The sequence below is a fragment of the Panthera onca genome, chromosome X, assembly GCF_046562875.1.
Source record: "Panthera onca isolate mPanOnc1 chromosome X, mPanOnc1 haplotype 2, whole genome shotgun sequence".
NCBI lineage: Eukaryota > Metazoa > Chordata > Mammalia > Carnivora > Felidae > Panthera > Panthera onca.
The window spans coordinates 88,075,834-88,096,461 of record NC_138357.1 but is presented as its reverse complement, the minus strand read 5'-3'; the positions used below and the strand labels follow the sequence as shown (position 1 = coordinate 88,096,461).

General features: G+C 41.8%; 1 protein-coding gene across 1 annotated transcript; it reads left to right on the top strand.

The window, feature by feature from the left end:
- The first annotated feature begins 5,351 nt into the window (after positions 1–5,351).
- LOC145714099 (CXXC-type zinc finger protein 1-like) lies at positions 5,352–11,951 on the top strand. The gene is made up of 6 exons (XM_081793220.1): positions 5,352–7,487; positions 7,571–7,681; positions 7,998–8,047; positions 8,256–8,352; positions 9,275–9,427; positions 9,505–11,951. The coding sequence occupies exons 1-6, from the start codon at positions 7,359–7,361 to the stop codon at positions 9,649–9,651; spliced, it is 687 nt and encodes a 228-aa protein (XP_081649346.1). The 5' UTR covers positions 5,352–7,358; the 3' UTR covers positions 9,652–11,951.
- The last annotated feature ends 8,677 nt before the right edge of the window (positions 11,952–20,628 follow it).

The window sequence follows — 20,628 nt, the reverse complement described above, 5'->3', positions numbered from 1 at the left end:
TCAAGTTTCTGTTTATTGTCCTTTCATTTCAACCTGCAAGACTCCCTTTAGCAGTTCTTACAGGGCAAGTCTAGTGGTAATGAACTCTGTTAGCTTTTGTTTACCTGGGATTGTCATAATCTCTTTCTTACATTTGAAGGACAACTTTTCTGGAATAGAATTCTTGGTTGACAGGTTTTGTTTTTTTTTTTTTTTAGCATTTTGAATCCCTTGTATGTGATGAGTCACTACTCTCTTGCTGCTTTCAAAATTCTTTGTCTGCAAAGAATTTTGCAGACAGAATTCTGCAATGTGTCTGCACATTTTGTTTGCAATGTGTCCTGATGTAGCTCTCTTTAAGTAAATCTTACCTAAAGTTTACTGAGCTTCTTGGATGTTTATATTCGTATCTTTCATCAGGTTATGAAGTTTTTGGCCATTATTTCTTAAGTATTCTCTCTTCTCCAGAGTTCTGAAATGGTTACACCAGGAAGATTCTGCAATTGTTGTCTAGATGGGAGACAGATTTCTGGTGCTTCCTACTCCTCCATCTTCTCAGAATCCTCTTCTTGTCAACTTATCTTTTAAAAATTGTTTATTTATTTATTTTGAGAGAGAGAGAGCAGGAGAGGGACAGAAAGAGAAGAAGAGAGAGAGAATTCCAAGCAGGCACTGTGCTGTCAGTGCAGAGCCTGACATGGGGCTCAATCTCATGAACTGTGAGATCATGACCTGAGCCAAAATCAAGAATTAGATGCTTAACCACCTGAGTCGCCAAGGTGCTCCCTTATCAACTGATTTTTTTTAATAAAGTGCAAAGTATTTTTGATTGAGAAGGGGTTGTCTTTTCCTTTTTAAAAATTTTTTAAATTTGTAAAATTTTTAAATTTTTAAAATTTTAAATTTTAAAAAAAATTTTTATGAATATAATTTATTGTCATATTGGTTTACATACAACACCCAGTGCGCACCCCAACAAGTGCCCTCCTCAATGCCTATCACCCATTTCCCCCTCTTCCCCACCCCAGCTCCAAAGTTGAACACTCAGAGACACCCTTAGTTTGTTCTCTGTATTTAATAGTCTCTTGTGGTTTGCCTCCTTCCCTCTAGGCTTGTATCTATTTTTCCCCTTGGTTTTTCAATAAATATTTCTGGAGGGGTGCCTAGGTGGCTCAGTCAGTTAAGTGTCTGACTCTTGGTTTCAGCTCAGGTTATGATCTCATGGTTTTGTGAGTTTAAGCCCTGCATCAGGCTCTGTGCTGGCTGTGGAGCCTGCTTGGGATTCTCTCTCTCTCTCTCTCTCTGCCCCACCTCTGCTTGCACTGTCTCTGTCTCTCTCAAAATAAGTAAATTTTAAAAACTTAAAAAAATAATTAATTCTGGAGAAATTGAATATCCATATAAAAAACTCTCAAAAAAACCCCAAAACAAGATGAACTTCAACCTACATCTCACATCTTATACAAAAATTAATTCGAACAGATCATGACCTATATGTTAAATATATAATTATAAAACTTCTGAAAGAAAATATGAGAGAAAATCTTTGTGGTCTTGGATTAGGCAAAGAGTTTTTCTATATGATACCCAAAGCATGATCCATAAGAGACTTTTTAACTTATTAGATGTTATAAAAACCAAAATTATATGTACAGAAACAGTCTGCAGAGGAAAGGTTAAATTTAAAGTATCCACTCCTGGACTGGTTCATGTTCTTGCTCCATCCCGTCTGGATGGCCATTCTAGTGTTTGTCTCTAAGGAGGTGGTCTTTCTTTCTCACAAAGCACTTAGCATCTCACATATCTGGGAAGTCAGAAGAAACCAAAGCAATAAGTCAAGAATCACTAGCGATTGTTGTAGGAGCACTGGGCTGGGAGTCAGGGCATTCACATTCAGCTTTGCCTTAACTGTGTGGTGGAGGAGAGAACCCTGCTATCCACACAGTGATGCAAAGCAGAATGACAGAATTGCTGTGGAAAAACTGAAGAAGGAAGAGAAAGGGGTTTGGAGAAGGTATCCTAGTGGGGCAAGCATCTGAGCTTAGTTTTGGAAGATAAGCAGAATGTTGACAGGCAAAAACAGATAAACATGGAACAGATATGAGAGGTATAATCAGCAACCCCCCATCCTTTATAATCCCAGGATTAAAGTAAAAGGAACACCACTCACTGTTATAACTATGCCCACAAGTACATTCGAAAGAGACACAGGTCACCCAGTTGGAAAAGAAGTAGAGGGAACTTTACAGGTGGTGGTGCCAAAGCTGAGTCTTGAAAGGTGAGCAGAAATTAGCAAAAAAGAAGGGCAGATCTGAGCAAAGGCCTGGTATGTGGAGCCTATGCTGGATTGACAAGAGAGTGAATATCCAGGATGCCCTGAGTGTTTGACACCTGGAGGGCCTGGGAAGAGGACGTGTCTGTCTCAGGGAAGTGGGCCCCTGTCATAGAGAACTTTGAGGGGAACATCATAGAGTGCAGAACTGATTCTGATTCTGGGGATCTAAGGAGGATTCCCAGGGAGGATGGTGACATATTTATCTGTAGCCCTTTGGGAATACAATCCTGGAGGCAAAATGGATAGGCCAGCCACATTGCAGAGGAAGAAGTTCATTATGATGTAAAATATGAGAAACCTAAACTAGTGCTGTGGAATTGAGAATGAAGGAAAACAGCAGTAAAGAAACATTGGAGAAGTAGGTATGAAGTCAGAGGTGAAGGAGAGCAAAAAGCTGTCCAAGACTCACTGAGTTGGCCACAGTCTTGAAAAATAATTCAAAGAGAAGTTAAAACATTAGCTTGGACACCACAAGTAGTGCTTAAAAACTTTCACGACCATAGCGAGTGGGTTAAAATTTTCTTTAGAGCTCACAGACTACTTCTGAGTTCAGCCTGGATTTCTTATCTCTTGCCCAGATCCCTAAACTGGGTTTGATATAAGCTGTGAAGATTTAGCTAGGGGCACTGTCATTAGATGCCAGGCTTGAATCAAGGAAAAATAGTTTCTTCACAGAAAGATCTTAAACATTTTTTGAACACTGATTTTCTTGTCAAAGATATTTAAAACATAACTCTAATGTAAATTACAGCGTATATTTGCTTTTATCTTCAAGGAATAATACAGAACCAGATAAATTACAGTAATTTTCCATTTTGCAACAACACTTGAGGGGCAGGGCCCCTGATACATTCCTTTGATCATTGTTGGTCATTGGACACCCCTGTGTGCCAGGCAGTAAATTGGGCATTGGGCAACCAGAAGTGACCAAGACCAACATTGTTCCTACCTTCATTTCTAGTGAAGAAGACAGGCACAAAACAGGTTGAAGAGTTCAGACAATGCCCCCATTTCTTTCTTAATTTCAAGATTAAAATAAAAGGAACTTCCTTGCTTTTATAATTATGTCCATGGGTACCTGGGTGGCTCAGTCGGTTAGGTGTCCGACTCTTGGTTTTGGCTCAGGTCATGATCTCACAGTTTTGTGGGTTTGAGCCCTGCATTGGACTCTGTGCTGGCGGCGTGGAGACTGCATAGGATTCTTTCTCTCCCTCTGTCTCTCCGCTCCTCCCTGACTCATGCTGTCTCTGTCTCTCTCAAAAATAAATAAACTTAAAAAAATAATTATGTCCAAAAGTTCATTCAGAAGAGAGTCTGGTCATCCAGATGAAAAGGAAGCAGAGAGAGCTTTGCAGATAGTGATGCCAAAGCTAAGTCTTGAAGAGTGAGTGGGAATTGAAAGAGCAGTGGGGTTGTAATATTCTATAATGGGAATATTTGTTTTCTAAATCACCTTTTGTTCTAATATATTTTTCTTTATACTTATTTTACACCATTTAATTGTGTATAAGATTGAATTTTTTTTACATATTCATGATGAATCATGTCATTTTGAAATTACCTTTTCAATCCCAATGAATAACTTTTTGTCTTAGTCTCTTTAGTCTGATATTAAAATAACTGACCTTGCTTCATTTTGATTAGCATGTACCTAGAAAATTTTCTTCTATCCCTTTGCTTCAAATGTTTCTGTATCTTAATGATTTGCTAAGTTTGGCATAAACAGCATATGACTAGGTTTGTTGTTTTTCATCCAAAATGGCAATCTTTGACGTTAACTGGAGAGTTTACCCCATTAATAACTTTTTATTACTGATTATGTAATAAAATATGAACTTGAAATGTGAACTTATTCCTACTTTCTTACATTTTGATTTCTTTTTTTCCTGGCTTTTCTATAAATCTTTTTCTCTTTTCTTGACTAAAAAATTGACTTATGTGTTTTTGCTTGTTTTTCTCATTGGTTACTACACAATTAAAATAATAGAAGATGGTAAAATAGTAATGACACGAAATTATTCAAAATAACCGGAAATGATAACGGGATCAATTTTCCTGTCATATACAATAATGCAATGATCAATCACTCCAATATATGAAACTTGGTATTGATGTCAGAAGAGACAAATGTATCCATGTAGGCCTGAGGTGATGTTCTGAAGAATGGCACACGTGTAGCTGTATCATTTCTTTGTAACCATGCTCTTCTAACTTTTGTCTGTATATCAACTCTGCAGAGGACCTTGAGCAAGCACAAACCCAACACATCCAAGAAGGGGCGGAGCTAAAGTCGCTACCGGAACCGGAAGTAGTTCTGTCAACCATTTCATGGTCCCTGCCTGGAGGCTCCGGACAGTTAAGCGTCTGTTCGGTGCTGAGGTATTTTTAAGGGTTTTGAAGAGGGACTGTAGGTTCTGTGACTGGAGAGGTGTGTGTGTGGGTCATTAAAGTGGATTTTGGCGTTGGTAATGGGGGGGTCAGGTAATGGGTTGGAGTCGGGATAGTGACTTGTTGCAGTTTGAGTTGAAAGCAAGGGGTCACTAATTTCCGTCTTTCTTTTCTCATACTTTTGTCCTAAAGTTCCACATTTGGGTATGTATTGCTTTCGGTCTTATTAAGTGATAAGTTTTTTCCAATTTCAGTTATTTTTCTTTTTACCAAGAGTTACTTAAAAGTGCCTTTTCAATTTTCAAAAGTTAAACCGTTTATTAATTTCAAATGCAACTTATTTGTGCCTTATGTGATACTCATTCATTGGAATGTGTTCAGACTTCCTTTAAGGCTAATTTCAGGGTCAGTTTTTTATTAATATTATATCTCTAGCTCAATAATAGTGTGAGTTCTCCAACTGATAATGGTCTTATTCAAAAGTGTATATTCTTTCAGTGTGTGTGCCTGCTCTTTTAATCACTGAAAGTGATTTGTGTGTGTGTATACATATATATGTGTATATACAAAATGTATGTGTGTGTGCATATCTATATCTATATATGCACACACACATAAATTTTCAAAATTTTTGTATATTTATATATTTTACTTGGCGTCACTGGGTTCACATAGGAGTACTTTTCAGAATAAAGATCACAAAATTATTCTAGGTAAGTGAGTCAGGGCAGACAGGTCATGATCTGGCATGTGCATGTGGGGAGTGGGGGTGGATAGGGCTTGGCATGGCCTAGGACATGGAAGGTAAGGCAGAACTGGGTATGTACAGGAAGTGGGAGAATCATATGAGGCTGAGAGAGTCTGGGAAGAGGGAAGGGCCTTGTATGGTTGTATGAGGCAGGGTTAGGTATGCCTTGGCGTAGTGTATGGGGCTCACAGGGCTGGGACTGTAAGGTGAGACAGAATGTGTCCAAGAGGGCAGTCTGGCAGGCGGGGCCTGGAGAGACTGGGTAGGGCAGGCAGGTGGGTGGAGCATGTCTGAGGTGTGGGGTCATGCATGTTTGGGTGGGCTAGGCAGAGGTGGCTTATTTGGGTCCATGGTACAGGGCAAGCAGGGTTGCAAGTATGTCCTGAAGGATGGGGCAGGGCAGACTGTATTGACCAACTGTGAAGGAGTGTAGTCCAGCCTTTTTGGGCAGATAGGCAGGGCTTTATGCATTTCGGTGGGCAAAATGGGGGTGAGAAGGACCAGCCAGGTGTGTCTGGATAAAGTGGGCAAGCAGGGACAGGTGGTGCCATTCAGTCCCAGGCAGGTGCAGTGGGACCTGGCCATGTTGGCCAGAAGGTGGGACCAGGAGTGTTGGGACAGGGTAAGTCTGTTTCCACTCAGTGCTGACCCAGAGTCCTCCTCCCATCATCACAGGAGCCCTACTTGTAATTCCTGGTCTCTGGTGAGTTTAGGACACAAGGTGGATGGGGGAGTGGAGCTAGTGCAAGGGTTTGCCCTTCACACTGCCCACTGCCCATTCAATCACAGCTTCCTACTTTGGAATGCAGAAGCCCAGGCTGTCCCAGAAGTACCAGGTGTTGGCAGTGCCATTAGCAATAAAAGAGGCCTCTCAGATAACAGCCTCACTCCAGCTGTTGTCTGAAAAGGATCTTCCTCAGGGCTGAAACCTATGCCAGGACATTTGGAGAGGGGACTTTAGACAAAGCCTGATAAGCGTATGGCGGGCCTCTGGGTGGAAAGAAGGGGACAGTGAAGACAGAGAGGGTCATCAGTTTGGAGAATGAAGTGAGGCAGTGTCCAAGTATCATTTAAGAAACAAGTTGAGAAGACCTGCCAGCATTTTCCTGGCCTACAGTCCTGGATGAGTGACACTGAGAAGTTTCCACTCCTGGATCCTGCAATGCAGAAAGCAGCAGTGAAAGTGAAGAAAAAGAAGTTGAATAAAAAGGTGGAGTGCAAGGCGACAGAAATGGTGGAATGGGGGGCATGAAGACAGGGGTCGGGTGGAACACAGGGCTGGGTTGCAAGGTTAGGAAGCTGACATAAACTCTCCTATCCTTGCCTTGACCACTCTTGTCCCACAGAAAGAGGAGAAGAAGAAGAAGCAGCGAAAGCTCATGTCAAAGCGTAAACACCAAGAGAAGGCAGATGCCAAGGATTTGGCCTCGCTGCGGCAGTGCCTGGGACCTGGCTGTGTGTATCCTACCCGGCCAGGCTCCAAGTACTGCTCAGATGATTGTGGCATGAAGCTCGCAGCTGAGTGAGTGAAGTTAAGCGACAGGGTGTGGAGTAGGGCATAATATATGCCATCCGTAAGTCTGTCTGTCCCTCTACCTGTGTATCCTCCCACCATTCATCCACCTACCCACCCATCCATTCACCCTTACAGTCACCTGCCCACTGAACCACCCATACACATTCCATCCGCCAACCCACGCCCTTATAGCCATTTACCCACCTATCCATCCACCATTCAATCACGTGTTCACCACCATTCGGTCACTCACCCATTTTTTCTTTTGATGTCCCTACCTACCCATTCCATTTCTTGTTGTCTCCTTTTCTAGCCGCATCTATGCGATTCTGCCCCAGAGCATCCAGCAGTGGCAGAAGAGCCCCTGTATTGCTGAGGAGCGTGGCAAGAAAATGCTTGAGCGCATCCACCAAGAGCAGCAGGACACTCACACCCGCCTGAAGGACATGGAGTGCCATTTCTATGAACTTGAGGCCATAATTCTGCGTGGCAAGCAGCAGCCTGTGTGCAAGGATGAGGAGGTGCATGGGAGTGGGTGGGATGGAGCAGAAAGGTATTTGCTATCTTGCCCACTCTTCACTGGCCCTTCCACTGTCCTGTGCAGATCAACAAAAATAACAGGAACAATGCAAACCTGCAGATCTTCTGTGTCTCCTGCGGGCAGTCAGTTAACATGCATGTCGCCCTGCGCCACATGGAACGCTGTTTTGTCAAGGTTAGGGAATTGGCTGGGGGAAGAGGAGGTAAACGTGTTTTTGGCTGGGTGGGATCCATGAGGAGGAGGGCATGTTTGGTGCCTGGGTATTTGTTGTAAAAATGTAACACACATCCATGGTTCTACCCATTTGTGCTTCTCTTCCATCCTTAGTAGGAGGGCCAAGACTGGAACATCAGCCAATGGTGAGGGGGGACATTGGCTGGGCAGACAGGAGCATAGGAGCCACAGGGACAAATGTGTTGTTTGGGGCTTGTCATGGGAGGGCATGCTGTGTAAGTCCACAGTTTCTCCCATTTGTACTCTTTCTTCCCAGTATGAAGGCAAGTCGTCCTTCGGGTCCATGTATCCCACTTGCATTGAAGGGTGAGTGTGGGTGCTAGTTGAGGTCAAAGGCATGATGTGGACGGGGTCAGGAGCAGGGTGGGAAAGATCAGAGGGTGTGTTCAGAGGCAGAGGTGGATAGGTTAGTGGCAGGGTATGGGTGGGGTTAGGGACAAAATATGGGCTTTGGGGTTCAGGTGGGACCTCCCTTCTTCTGACCCTTAGCACTTCACTTTCATCCTCCCCCCAGGGCCACCAGGCTCTTCTGTGATGTTTACAACCCAAAGAGTAAGAGGTACTGTAAGCGGCTTCAGGTGCTGTGTCCTGAGCACTCGAGAGATCCCAAGGTGACTCTTCTTTCCCTACCTCATCATCTTTCATTCCTCCCCTTCTCCCTGCCATATTCCTCTCTTTCTCTTTGCTTGATTGCCTCCTATTTCTTTCTTCCTTCTGCCTGACTGCCTTCATATCTTCTGACCAACTCCCATGTGTCCCCTTCTCCCTTTCTGACCACCCCACATTCCCTGCTCCTTGCTGGCTGATTACCTTCTGTTCTTACTTTTTCTCTGCCTGACCTACCCCCCTACATTTCTCTCTCCCTCCTCTCTGCCTGACTATTTCTGTTTCCTTTGCTCCTCACTGTATAACCATTCCCCATTCTTCTCCTTTCCTTGCTTGACCATCATACATTCCTTTCCCACCCCTTGCTGGACTGTCCCACCTTCCTCTCTTCCTCCCTGTATGACCTCCCTCTCTTCCTTACTTTCTGACTTTCCTTCGTTCTTATTCTGCATGCCTCACTGCCTCCAGTCATCTTCTCCCTTCTTGTCATCTCCTAAATCCTTTCTTCCTCCCTGTTTAGCCAACCCCTATTACTCCCACCCTCCCTGTGTCATTCCTCACTTTTTTCCCATGCTTTACCAACCCTCTTCCATCTACTTCTCTCTGTCAGACCTTCCCTCCATCCTTACTCTCACTCTGGTTTGATCTCTTTCTGTTCTTCCATCTTTTCTGCCTGATCACCTCCATTCCTCTATTCCTGCTTATTTAACTTCTTCCTTCATCTTCTGTGCAGGATAATTCCCCTTTTGCCTCCTCTTCTCTACCTAATCCTGAATTCCTTTCTCCCCCCCACCCCCGCTGAGTTATTCCCCATTCTTCTCCTTCCTGCCAGAGTGCCCTCCATTTCCCATTCTCCTCATAATGCCTGCCTGATCACTCCATTTCTATCCTCCTCCGTACCTCATCATCCCTTATTCTTCCTCACAGGCATCAGATGATGAGGTGTGCGGTTGCCCACTAGTGCACAATGTCTTTGAGTTCACTGGTAATTTCTGTCGCCTACCTAAACGCGTGTGCAACCTCCACTATTGCTGGGAGAAGCTGAGGCGTGCTGAGGTGGACCTAGAGCGTATTCGCACGGTAGGCCACAATGGTGACTGGGGCTGAAAGGGTGGGATAGCATCCTGAAATCCTTCTCTCATGTTTACCTCCCACAGTTGAACAAGCTGGAAGAGCTACTTGAGCAGGAGCACAAGGTGCGCACAGCTATGACAAACCGGGCAGGGCTTCTGGCCCTGATGCTTCACCAGACAGTCCAGCATGACCCGCTCACCACTGACCTGCGCTCCAAAGCAGACAGCTGAGCCCTGCTTGACTGAGATCCTGTACCCAACACTCTGTGCAAGGGAGACACTCAATGAACTCTTCACACACTAGTTCCTATAACCACTTTTTTCTTAGGTCATCTTAGAGTTTCTCTGTGTTTCTCTGTTCGCTATTTGGACTCCTGTCTCTGCTTACCCCTGGATGGGAAGGGGTCCTCAAAATTGCTCTCTGTTGCCATCATTCCCCATCCCTCTCTCTCTTTCTTCCCTGAAACTTGGCAGGGCCAAGGATCTGCCCTGCCTTCATCCCCCACCATCCAGAATTTTGTTGACAAACTTTGGAAGAACAAAGGATATTAATATCCCCTGAGGGCCCTCTAACCTGTCTCTCTGGCCACAAACCCAATTTCAAACCTCTGATGGCGGTGGGTGGCAGTGCAACTGTACTTAGGAGGAGGCTGCAGTGCACATGCAGAGTGGCTGTGAAGTGATACCCACTCAGGGCTCAGTGGGCCCTCTTCTGTCAGGGGAGCTATGACCTTATAAAGAAGGCGCCAATGGCTTTTGTTCCTGGCAGTCCCCCATTCTAGGCCATCAGACGTGTAGTTGGCACCTGATTAGTGCACAGCCCATTCATCAACTTCTATGCAATCGTTAATATTCCCCAGGCCAAAGGTGTTACAAAAATGGGATGGGAGATAGATGAGTGTAGGATAATCCCCCCCTGATGATTCCACTTTGGGACACTGAGGAGGATTCAAGGTATCATGGCAGTCATGCCCCTGCCCATGTTGTTCCACACCTTATCATCATATGAGGTCCCAGCTCTTTTTGTCAGCCTTGGCCCCTGCCAGTCCAGTCCTGGTCCGTCTCCCCCAGCACTTCCTATCACATCCTCTCCTGCTCCCTCCACCACACTGCTCTGGGTCTGTCCTTTCCAGCCTGCCCTGTACATTGAAGCCCCTTGTGGTCACGACCATTTCACACCTATAGAGTTGCCAGAGGAAGACTGAGACCTCTGCCATATCTGCCTTTGTCAGCCCCAGCCAGGTCTCCTGTGGAGGTGTGTCCGATAATGCTGCCTGTGGGTGCTGGTATGTTTGAAATGAGAGACTTGAACACTTTTCTTAATTTTTCTCTACTCACTGGTCCCTTATGATTTTTTTCATTAATTTTCATAATTCCTTTTTTCCAGGGACTCACACATTTCACTTAAATGGTTAGGTATGTTGCTCTTGACTTATACCTAATAGTCCCCCATAGTTAGTTTATATTACTACCTAACCTCATGTAATGTCTCCCCTTTAAATTACTAATTAGTGCACTTTTGTACTTCTCTTGATCAGATTTTCCAGGGGCTAAGCCACATAATTAATTGATTATTTGAAAGAACTGGCTTTTTAATTTATTCATATTCCTTATATTTATTTTATTTATTTAAATTATCATTTTTATTAATTCCCACTTCTTGATATTTTGTTTGGTGTTTCATTTTCATATGTTTACTTCATTTCTTTGTTCTTGTTCTGATCTTTTAAAGCAAATTCTTAACTCAGTTATATTAGTGTGTTCAGTCTCCTGTTTATATAAGTATAAATAAGTAGATATAGATAGATATAGATATAGATGATATAGATATAGATATAGATATAGATATAGATATAGATATAGATATATAGATATAGTAAAGGATTTCAGGCCACACACTTTCCTCTAAATGCACTTACAGCTCCTGAACTTTGGTATGAAAGGTGAAACTTCAGAATTGATTTCTCACTTTGATCCTAGCTGTTGAAGAAAGTTTCTTAGTGTCTATTAAGTATTCATTGTTTTTTCTTTCTTTTTTGTAATTATGATTTTTCTATGATCAGAGAATGTGGCCTGTTGAATCTAAACTTGTAGGGGTGCCTGGGTGGCTTAGTTGGTTAAGTGTCTGACTTCAGCTCAGGTCATGATCTCATGGCTTGTGGGTTCAAGCCCTGCGTTGGGCTCTGTGCTGTCAGTTCAGAGCCTGGAGCCTGCTTCAGATCCTGTGTCTCCCTTTCTATCTGCCCCTCCCTGGTTCACACTCTGTCTCTCTTACTCTCAAAAATAAATAAGCATAAAAAATTTTTTTTGGAAAAAAAAAGATTTTCTTTGTAGGTCATATATTCCACTGAATTGAAAAACTTTCATGGATATAAGAGAAGAAAATATATTCTTTGCTAGGTATAGATTATTCATTAAGGCTTTCAATCTAGTTTGATGATTAATGTTTCTTTACTCTGATTCTTTTTTTTTGTCTACTTCAGCTGTTATATTACAGAAAGATACAATAAATGCAATAATCTTTTAAAACACGTTCTCCTTGTGGTTCTGTGTTTTGTGGGGGTGGCGGGGGGGGGGAAGCAGCATCCTAAATTGTATATCTTAGGCCATATTGCAGTATGACATTATGTATTTTCCTTGTTTTGTCTTTTTTTGTTTTTCCTTGTTTGAATGCTTTTAACCTTGAGTTTAATTTGATAAGTACATCACCACTGCTGCTTTTATTTTGCTGCCACTCACCTTATGTATCTTTGCCTAAATCTTTATTTTGCATTTTTATCTTTAGGATACACTTTTTGTAACTGTGTATGTTTTTTTCCTTAATCCCACATTAGTGTCTTGAGATTCAGTCCATTTAAATTTGTATAATTATGATAATTTTATCTTTTTGTATTGTGCTTATTACTGATTTTACTATTTCCTAAATACAACTTTTATCCTTTTCTTCTTCCTAATAGCTCAGTGAAGTTTCTGTTCATGTTTGTCCCTCCCCCTTACCTCATTAGTTTGGAAATGCTTATTTTTACTAATTGTTCATTATATAAATTTTCACTTCTAACAGACATGATTTAATTTGTTTTCTCTATTATTTGACCAGAATATAATTAGACCTTTCTTTTTCTCTTTAGAAAAAATTTTTTAATGTTTATTTTCGAAAGAGAGAGAGAGAGACAGAGCGTGAGCAGGGGAGGGACAGAGAGAGAGGGAGACACAGAATCTGAAGTGGGGTCCAGGCTCTGAGCTGTCAGCAGAGAGCCCAACACGGAGCTTGAACCCACGAGCTGTGAGATCATGACCTGAGCCAAAGTTGGACGCTTAACCGACTGAGGGACCCAGGCGCCTCTAATTAGACCTTTCATTGTAAAGAAAAATGCTCCTGTATCGTTTGGATAAATTGCTAGTAGTGCTATTAGAGCCCAAATGTCCATCAACTGATGAGTGGAAAAAGAAAATGTGATTTATATATACAATGGAATACTACTTGGCAATGAGAAAGAATGAAATCCTGCCATTTGCAACAACGTGGATGGAACTAGAAGGTATTATGCTAAGTGAAATAAGTCAGTCAGAGAAAAACAGATGTCACATGTTTTCACTATGTGGAACTTGAGAAACTTAACAGAAGACCATGGGGGAAGAGAAAGGGAAAAAATAGTTTCAAACAGAAAGCAAGGCAAACCATAAGAGATTCTTTTTTAAAAAATGTTTATTTATTTTTGAGAGAGAGACAGAGAGGCAGAGTGTGAGTGGGGGAGGGGCAGAGAGAGATGGAGACACAGAATCCAAAACAGGCTCCAGCCTCCGAGCTGTCAGCACACAGCCCGACATGGGGTTCGAACTCACTGACCTCACTGAACTCACTGACCTCACTGAACTCACTGATCATGCATGGTCTGAGCTGATGTGGGACACTCAGCCGCTGAGCTACCCAGGCACCCCAAGAGATTCTTTTTTTTTTAATTTTTAAAATGTTTATTTATTTTTGAGAGAGACAGAGACAGGATGCTAGTGGGTTAGGGAGAGAGAGAGAGGGAGACACAATCTGAAGCAGGCTCCAGGCTCCGAGCTGTCAGCACAGAGCCCAACATGGGGCTCAAACTCACGAGCTGTGAGATCATGACCTGAGCCGAAGTCGGAGGCTCAACTGACTGAACCACGCAGGCGCCCCCCAAGAGATTCTTAAATACAGAGAATAAACTGAGGATTGATGGGGGGATGGGGAAAGGGGAAAATGGGTGATAGGCATGAGGAGGGCACTTGTTGGGTTGAGCACTGGGTGTTATATATAAGTGATGCATCATGGGAATCTACCCGCAAAACCAAGAGCACACTGCATACTCTGTATGTTAGCTAACTTGACAATAAATTATATTAAAAAGAAAAAAGAAATATGCTCTATCCTCTATATTTGTCTCAGCAAGATTAATAATATTACTTATGGGTTTTTCTAGAGAATTTTAAACTGTTTATTTGAAGACTTTTTCTTAAACTAAGTCAATTCTGCTTCAAGACAATTTACTTTAACATTTTAATTCAAAATCCCCAGTCACATTGTCATAATTTAACTATAGCTATCTGCATGTATTTTACAACAATCATTGCTAACCATTGTTTTCTTCTTTTATTTTCAGATCTAGCTTCTGATTTAGTATTCATTTATTTAAAATACTTCCTTTAGTGTTTTCCTCAAATAGAGTAAGTTGGTGGAATACTCTTATATATTTGATGTCTGAAACTATCATGGTTTTGCACAGACTGAGGAATGGTATTTTGGGAAGGGGTGTACGATCTCTGCATTGGAGTCCTCATTTCTCTATGATCTATGGGAAGTAGCTTCCAAGATGGCCTCCAGAGATTCATGCTTCCTGGTATTCGTGACCTGTGTAATCCCTTTTATTTGAGTAACTTGCTTTTCACCAATAGCATACTTTAAAATTGAGGATACATCACCTTTGTGATTAGATTACAAGAGATGGTGGCTTCTGTCTTTGCTAACAGGTTTTCTTTGTTGGCTTCAGGGAAGCAACTTGATATATTGCAAAGGCCTGTGTAGCAGTGGCCTCCAACCATCAGTCAGTAAGAAACAGAGGCTCTTAGTTCAACAGCCCAAATGAACTACATAAATGTCCATGGAAGCAGATCCTTCCCTAGTTGAGGCTTCAGATGAGTCCCTAACCTTGGCTGACACCTTATTTGCAGCCACTTGAAAGAACCTGAAACAGGACCAAGCTAAGTTGTGCTCAGATTCTTGACCCATATAAGCTACAAAATAATGTGTGTGTTGTTTTAGACCACTATGTGGGAATGTGGAGCCATACTATTAGGCCTGGAAGGCCAGTGATTTTGGGAGGAACACTGGGTTGATTTCTGGAGTGGGAGCCATAACCTATGTCCTTCAGGAATGGTCAGTGTTTGGCCTCTCCATAAGTCACTTTTAGAAACTGTGTGGGCCAGTGATTGACAGTCTGGGAAGAATGATGATTGGAAGCCTGCTGGGGGCATGGCACTGGCATGCCTGTGCTGCGTATTATTTGAAGTTCCCGTGGAAAGCAGATAAGGGCTGTCTCTTGGATGTAGTAATTGGCCATCACTGGATTAATGATGTGAGGAGCCTGGGACATACCAGTAATTGGGGACTTTGAAGTGTCCTCTGGCAGTCCCTGTAGTCCAGCCATGGGTGGCCTCTGCTGCTCAGCAAATGATTGGCAGCAAGAGGAATCAGAGGTATGGTCCCAGGGACCGGGGTCTGAGGTGACCACAGATCAACAGTCCTGAGTTGGTCTGTCACTGGGGGACCTGACGTACACCTGATTTCCAGGGTCCAAGAAGGAGGTGGGGAGGGTGAGTTTGAGTTTTCCTCTCTGTCACAAGAGGGAGGGCCATGTAGATTGCCCTGGATGTGCACTGAAATATGCAAAAGTTCTGTTTACGTACATGAAATGTTGTCACCTCTCAGCCTGAGTGCTTTGAAGACAATAGAAAATAGAAATGTCGTATACTGGGAACTGGCCCTGTATGGGATTCACTATTGCAGAGTGTGGACACTTTGGAGCCAGCTGACCTTGGCTTACATATTTCCCTGTCCTTCCAAGCTGACCTTGGCTTACATATTTCCCTGTCCTTCCATTTGCTGGCAGCGTGACCTTGGGGCAAATGACCTAGCATCGTTGCACTTCGGCTGCTTCTACTGTCAAATGTGCCTAATGATAACCATTGTCATCTAGCTGACAGGGTTGCAGTGAAAATAAAGTGAAATACTCATTAATGGTCACCAGGGCCTCAGGGGAGGGGCAGGTGGGTCACAGAAGCAGCAGATTCCAGACTTGCTGCCCCTGAGACAGCTCACCATCCTCCTGCTGAGGAGTGAGCACCGTGTGGCTGATGTCCCACATCCAGAGCCTTGTGTGTTTCAGCTGATGGAAGAAAGGTGGGATGGGAGGATCACCCCCCTCCATATCTGCTGGAGTAGGGAGGTGGCTCCTTACAGGGTGTCTGCTGGATAATTCCAGATGGGGTGCAGCCCTAGGCAGGGAGATACTACCTTACCCAGAACCCCCAGCACAGGCCCTGCACTACCCATTGCGTCTTTGCAGATTCTCAGCCAATTCCCACCAGAGCCTCTTCTTCCCCCCCCACCCCACCCCCCAATTCTGGACATTTGCTGATTTGTCCTCTATCCTGATATAGGGCAGAAAAATCCCTTTTCTTTGGAACTGAGAAGACGATAGGGTAATAGAGTGACAATAGTCTCCAGGGCCCTTCCAGTTTGTCCTCCTTTCAAAGATAATAAAATGGCCTGAGGAAAAAAAAATGACTTACCCAGGCTTCTCAGAATGTGAGTGACAGCACTGGACTGGGACCAGGTCTCTTGAATGTGTCCTCCACCCTTGCCGCACTACAGCCAAACCAAGTTTCCCACTAAAAGTTCCCCTTGAGAATATGTAAACAAGAGAAGATGATGACAGAGGCAGACCCTGCCTGACAGCTTCATACTTTCTTGTGGATGCTGTCACCTCTGTGACAGGCTCCTTGTCTCAGGGGCTCAGGGTCATGTGGTCAGTAAGACCTTACATATTCTAAAACTCCATTATTTTAGTTTTGTTTATTATATAATTATATTCATGACAAAAAGCTATACACTAAATCAGAGAAAGAAGAAAGTTAAAATGACCTCTAACTCTATCATCTGAATATAAATTCCATTAACATTTTTATTTATTTATTTCCTGATATTTCTTCTGGGCATGTGCTCTGGTGTTTATGTGCATGAGTGTTTAGTATATTCTTTTAATTTAGATTAGAACTAGAATCATGTTATTTTGTTACTATCTTTTTTTGCTTTGTTTTCTAACCAAAATATTTTCCTATGTCAGCAAAGATTTTTTATACAATTTTAGCAGAGCTGCATAATATTGATTCTTTAACTGTATCATAATTTTTATAACCAACATACTGTTAGTAAACATTTACAAAGGATGGTTTTAGTTTTGACTGTTATTAACACCAAATGTAGCAAGATTCCTACATTGAAATCTTTTTGCATGCATATGATTATTTTCTGGAAATTGAAATCTTGGATCAAGGTGTAGGATAGATATTAAATGGTAAATTATTTAGGAGAGGACAGTTGTACACTTGCTCCCAATGAAAAGCCTGCCTTTTCCAAGGGTCATGCGATCATATCAGTCACCGATATACAGCTTGTGGCCACAGAAATGTGGTGGTTCCTTGTCTAGTTGAAGTATGGAGGTTTCCAGACTCATGAATCTGAGCTCTGCAAAGCAGCTTCTCATTCTCTCCTCTGCAACTTTGACTTTTCAGGCCCATGCTCCTTCCCAAGAAAAGCAGGAAATAACCAATTTTTTTCATGAGTTATCATTAATTCATGTATTTTTTTGTTTCACCCATTGTTTTTCCAGTGTTTTTTTTTTGAGGGGGGGGCATGTAAGAATCCCTGTATTAATATAGCAGCATTATCTACAATAGCCAAATTATGGAAGCAGCCCAAGTGTCCATTGACTGATGAATTGATTAAAAAATATATGGTATATATATACAATGGAATATTACTCAGCCATAGAAAAGAATGACATCTTGCCATTTGCAATGACATGGGTGGAATTAGAGAGTATAATGCTAAGCGAAATGAGTCAGTAAGAGAAAGACAAATACCATATGCTTTCATTCCTATGTGGAATTTAAGAAACAAAAAAAATTAGCCAAGTGGAAAAACAGAGAGAGAGAGGCAAACCAAGAAACGGACTCTGAACTATAGAGAACAAACTAATGGTTACCAGAAGGGATGTCATTGGGGAGATGAGTTAAATAGGTGATGAGGATTAAGGAGTGCATTTGTTCTGATGAGCACAGGGTTCTGTATGGGAGTGTTGAATCACCATATTGTACACCTGAAAGTAATATTACATTGTATGTTAAGTAACTGGAATTTAAATAAAAACTTAAAAATAATCTATTTTAAATAAGTTATCCTAATTGTATAAAATACAATTTCAGTAGGGAATATAACTCAAGATACAAAAATTAGATAGCATTTCTTCCCTGCATATATAATCCCTTAGTGACAATCCATTAATTCAAAGAAAAAAAATCCATAGAGGGGGGCCTGGATGGTTCAGTTGGTTAAGCTTCTGACTTTGGCTCAGGTCATGATCTCATGGTTTGTCAGTTCAAGCCCCACATTGGGCTTGTACTGACAGTGCAAAGCCTGCTTCAGATCCTCTGTCTCCCTCTCTGTACCTCCCCCACTCTCTCTCTCTCAAAAATAAATAAACATTAATACACACACACACACACACACACACACACACACACACACACAATGTGTGTGTGTGTGTGTGTGTGTGTGTATATTTATACATATATATATATATATATATATACACACATATATATATGAATTTTAATCCATACATTTTCTGGGGCACCTGGGTGGCTCAGTTGGTTAAGCGTCCGACTTCGGCTCAGGTCATGATCTTGTGGACTGTGGGTTCGAGTCCTGCATCAGGCTCTGTGCTGATGGCTCAGAGCCTGGAACCTCGTTTGGATTCTGTGTCTCCCTCTCTCTCTCTCTGCCCCTCCCCCATTCATGTTCTGTTTCTCTCTCTCTCTCAAAAATAAATAAACATTAAAAAAAAATCCATACATTTTCCATAATGGAGTCCAGCATTTGTCCTCAAAATTTTTTAAAATTCATTTTGCTTCACTGAATGTCACATACTACTTCTTATACATAGAGTTATTGGACATCAGATACTTTTTCTTTACTTCCACATCTTTGCACTTTGCATCGCACATCTTATCTTTCAATTTAAGTTCTTCCAATACTGACAGATAAACTTATTCCCCCATGGAGAATTTACCTTTACTACCTACTTGTATTTATTTTGTAGTTTTCAGGTTGCTACAAGACCAGGAATGTGTATAATATATTTCTCTCTTCTCAGTTCCAAGCATAGCATCAGGTACTCAACTGGCCAGGAGTAGTGTTTTTGGAAGCTCTTAAAATAACTGAAGAATTAAGAAAGCTTAGTTTAGTCTTTATAGTTTAGTAAAGAATAACTTTTACTGTATGGACATAGTGAATTGTAAAAATTCCAATTATGCTTTTTCTCCTAAAAAATATTGTATAATATTAAGTATTTAGTAGGCATACTATGTTACACACGATGATGAAAACTTATTAAACATTATTTTTTTAAATTTTTAAAGTTTATTTATTTTTGAGAGACAGAGAGAAATAGGGCATGAGCGAGAGAGGAGCAGAGAAAGAGGGAGACACAGAATCTGAAGCAGGCCCTAGGCTCTGAGCTGTCAGCACAGAGCCCGAAGTGGGGCTTGAACTCACGAACCGTGAGATCATGACTTAAGCTGAAGTCGGACACTTAACCAACCAAGCCACCCAGGTGCCCCTTAAACATTATTAACCAGAAGGTATGAGTTTTCTTGGACTGGGGCAGGAAAAGTTCAAGATGAATCTAAGTGTTCTGTTGTCCTGGAAAGTCAGGATATGCTGAAGGAATCATGGGGACATGTCAAAAGGTCATAAGATTGCAGCTGGAAGTGATTTCTACTGGCCAAAGCTGAGAATGTCTTAAAATTTTCAAAATAAAATTTCATAATAAATATAGTAATAGATTATAAACTGATTGAATAAGGATCCATGAGTCTGTTTGTTTATAAATAAATGAAAAAGAAATTCTACCTCTTGATAGTAGAATGTCAGCTAATAAATACAAAAGACATTTGGAGTTAGGAAATTACTATCTATAAGTTAGTGGATAGAAGTTAGAGAAGGAACAGGGTATTCACATAATCTCAAAGAATTTCCCCATAAATTATTTATCAAAGAGAGAATAGTGATTTTACAATGGAGAAACCTGGTAAACTCCCCATTAACTGAGTGATTAAAGCTAATCTCACCTGTCTTGAGACAAACAGATATCCTGGCCTACTGATATGTTGCACTGAGGAGGATACATCATTGAAGTAGTATTCCTGACAAAAAATGGATAACCCAATCTTATAGAGAAACAATCTCATCCCCAATTTGAGGGACATTCTACCAAATAACTAGTCTGTACTCTCTTTTTAAAAAATGTTTATTTATTTTGAGAGAGCATGAGCAGGGGAGGGGCAGAGAGAGAGGAAAGAGAGAATCCCAAGCAGGCTCTGTGCTGTCAGCACAGAGTCTGACTCAGGGCTTGATCTCACGACCATGAGATCATGACCTGAGCCGAGATCAAGAGTCAGATGCTCAGCTGACTGAACCACCCAGCTGTCCCTACTAGTCTCTAGTCTTAAAAAATTTCAGGTCAATAAAAGAAGGAAGTCTAAAGAACTGCTCCAGATTAAGGGGAGACTAGAGAGATATGATTAGTAAATGCAGTGCAATGCATGATAATGGATTGGATCCTGGACTGGGAGGAGAATAGCTATAAAAAATAATTTTGATGTGATATCTCAGTGTGGTTTTGATTTGTATTTCCCTGATGAGGAGTGATGTTGAGCATCTTTTCATGTGCCTGTTGGCCACCTGGATGTCTTCTTTAGAGAAGTGTCTATGTCTTCTGCCCATTTCTTCACTGGATTATTTGTTTTTCGGGTGTGGAGTTTGGTAATTTCTTTATAGATTTCGGATACCAGCCCTTTATCTGATATGTCATTTGCAAATATCTCTTCCCATTCCTT

Coding starts and splice junctions, on each gene's coding strand:
- LOC145714099 (XM_081793220.1), top strand. CDS start 7,359: ATGCTTGAGCGCATCCACCAAGAGCAGCAGGACACTCACACCCGCCTG. Junction 7,488..7,570: donor CTGTGTGCAAGGATGAGGAG/GTGCATGGGAGT, acceptor TGTCCTGTGCAG/ATCAACAAAAATAACAGGAA. Junction 9,428..9,504: donor ACCTAGAGCGTATTCGCACG/GTAGGCCACAAT, acceptor TACCTCCCACAG/TTGAACAAGCTGGAAGAGCT.